We start from the raw sequence: 1,812 nt of genomic DNA on the forward strand, positions 1-1,812 counted from the left end.
TGGTGAATTAACAGGAGAATACTATATTTGCACTGGGGGGCTCTAGTATCTCCAGCTTTGGCAGAAATACAGCTGCTGCTGTAATATTGTATATGTTTTTATGTCTACAGATAAATATATTGATAGATTTTGGGGGGAAATGGGTCAAAGCGAGGCTGTGAGAACTCAAAAGGATTGAAAGCAGTCCTTAGCAAAGCGAAAGTTTCTAAGTAACTGAACTGGTCTCTGAGCACCCACCTGGGAACTCAAATTTGGTAACTACGTATTGTTTGACACAAGAGAAAAATGTGACAATATCTGGAAAATAGAAGCTTGGCACATTCAGACTGCAGGGAGGGAGCAGGTGTTTTTAGTGTGTTTTTTAATGGTTATTTAGATAACATTAAAAATTGTGCTAGATCTGTTATAGCCAATTACTAAATCAAGATTGGTTAGTTTTTCTAAATTATATATGTACATAGTTCAAACAATAAGTAATGAGGCAAATGTCTGTGCTCTGTATTAAGGAAGCAAACATTATGTCAGTGGTTCAGTCTAACATTTTAGTCTATTTCTTTAAATCATGTTTTCCCAGTAGCGCTGAGAGTAGCACCCCTTAAGGCATGTTCACTAGCAGTCAAAGCAAAAACATAAGGCAGGCAGCTTTCAAATAAGAGATGTTTTGCAAAGTTATGATGGCAGTGAATACGTGAATCAATCTACTGACAGCGTTTCTTGTCTTTCAGGCTTGCGGTCTCTTGGGATGACTATTGCACAGTGCTACGAGGAGGTTGGCCTTTTGCTGCTTTTCCTCTCTGTAGGAATCTCTATATTTTCCACTGTGGAGTACTTTGTTGAGCAAGGCGTGCCAGGCACAACCTTCACAAGTGTACCTGGTGCTTGGTGGTGGGCAACGACTTCCATGACAACTGTTGGTTATGGTGACATTAGACCAGACACTACTATTGGTAAGGTAGTGGCCTTTATGTGTATACTATCAGGAATACTGGTTTTGGCATTGCCAATAGCTATAATAAATGACCGCTTTTCTGCCTGTTACTTTACACTGAAGATAAAAGAAGCTGCCCTTCGTCAGCGTGAAGCTTTAAAGAAACTCATGAAGAACTCATCCAGTGACTCTAATATCAATGTTAATTTGAGAGACATATATGCACGCAGTGTCATGGACATGTTACGGTTAAAAAGCAGAGAGAGAGCAAGCACAAGGAGCAGTGGAGCAGATGATTTTTGGTTTTGACTTTTAAGTTATTTAGCCTTGTATAGCAAATAGGCTGCTTCAAAAACGTTGTATTAAGCATCTTTCTTTTATTATTCACCACATAGTGTGTTTGCTTTTTCAACTGGAGTTTTACTTACTTGGATAGACTGAGATAACTATTGTATACAAAAGGTATACATGTATTCATAATATGGAATCTCTCGAGGAGCTCTGAAACCTGCTTTCAGAACTGGATCCTGGTGGATGAGGCAGGAAATAATGAGTCCATCAAAGTAAAACAGTGATGCAGTCACTTGTCTATAGATGAATCTTATGTCCTTGCTAATGTATAATAATAAAGTCTTAGAGAAAATTGACACAGTGTTTTGAATTTTAAAGATGCATAAGATGTGTATTTGCATTGGAAGAGCAAAAGTCAAAGACATTAAGGAAGATGGAAAATGGAAGTCTAAGGAAGTAAAATGTTGAATAAATTTATGATGACATTCCTATAATGAGTTTCCTCTTGACCCCCTTTCTTATCCCCATCTCCTACTTTATCTTCATGAAGAAGAGATTACTAGACCCCGGGAGAAGAATTTCCTTATTTGAAG

The 1,812-nt window shown here is 37.9% G+C and overlaps 1 protein-coding gene across 1 annotated transcript; it reads left to right on the plus strand.

Moving 5' to 3' along the window:
* Positions 1 to 725: 725 nt before the first annotated feature.
* LOC114819005 (potassium voltage-gated channel subfamily V member 1-like) lies at positions 726 to 1,237 on the plus strand (the record flags this gene model as incomplete). Its single annotated transcript, XM_029087137.1, has 1 exon — positions 726 to 1,237. A coding segment is annotated over one exon (512 nt), but the record flags the coding sequence as incomplete, so codon positions are not given.
* Positions 1,238 to 1,812: the final 575 nt, after the last annotated feature.

Source organism: Antrostomus carolinensis, unplaced genomic scaffold, assembly GCF_000700745.2.
Source record: "Antrostomus carolinensis isolate BGI_N321 unplaced genomic scaffold, ASM70074v2 C13404436, whole genome shotgun sequence".
Taxonomy (NCBI): Eukaryota; Metazoa; Chordata; class Aves; order Caprimulgiformes; family Caprimulgidae; genus Antrostomus; species Antrostomus carolinensis.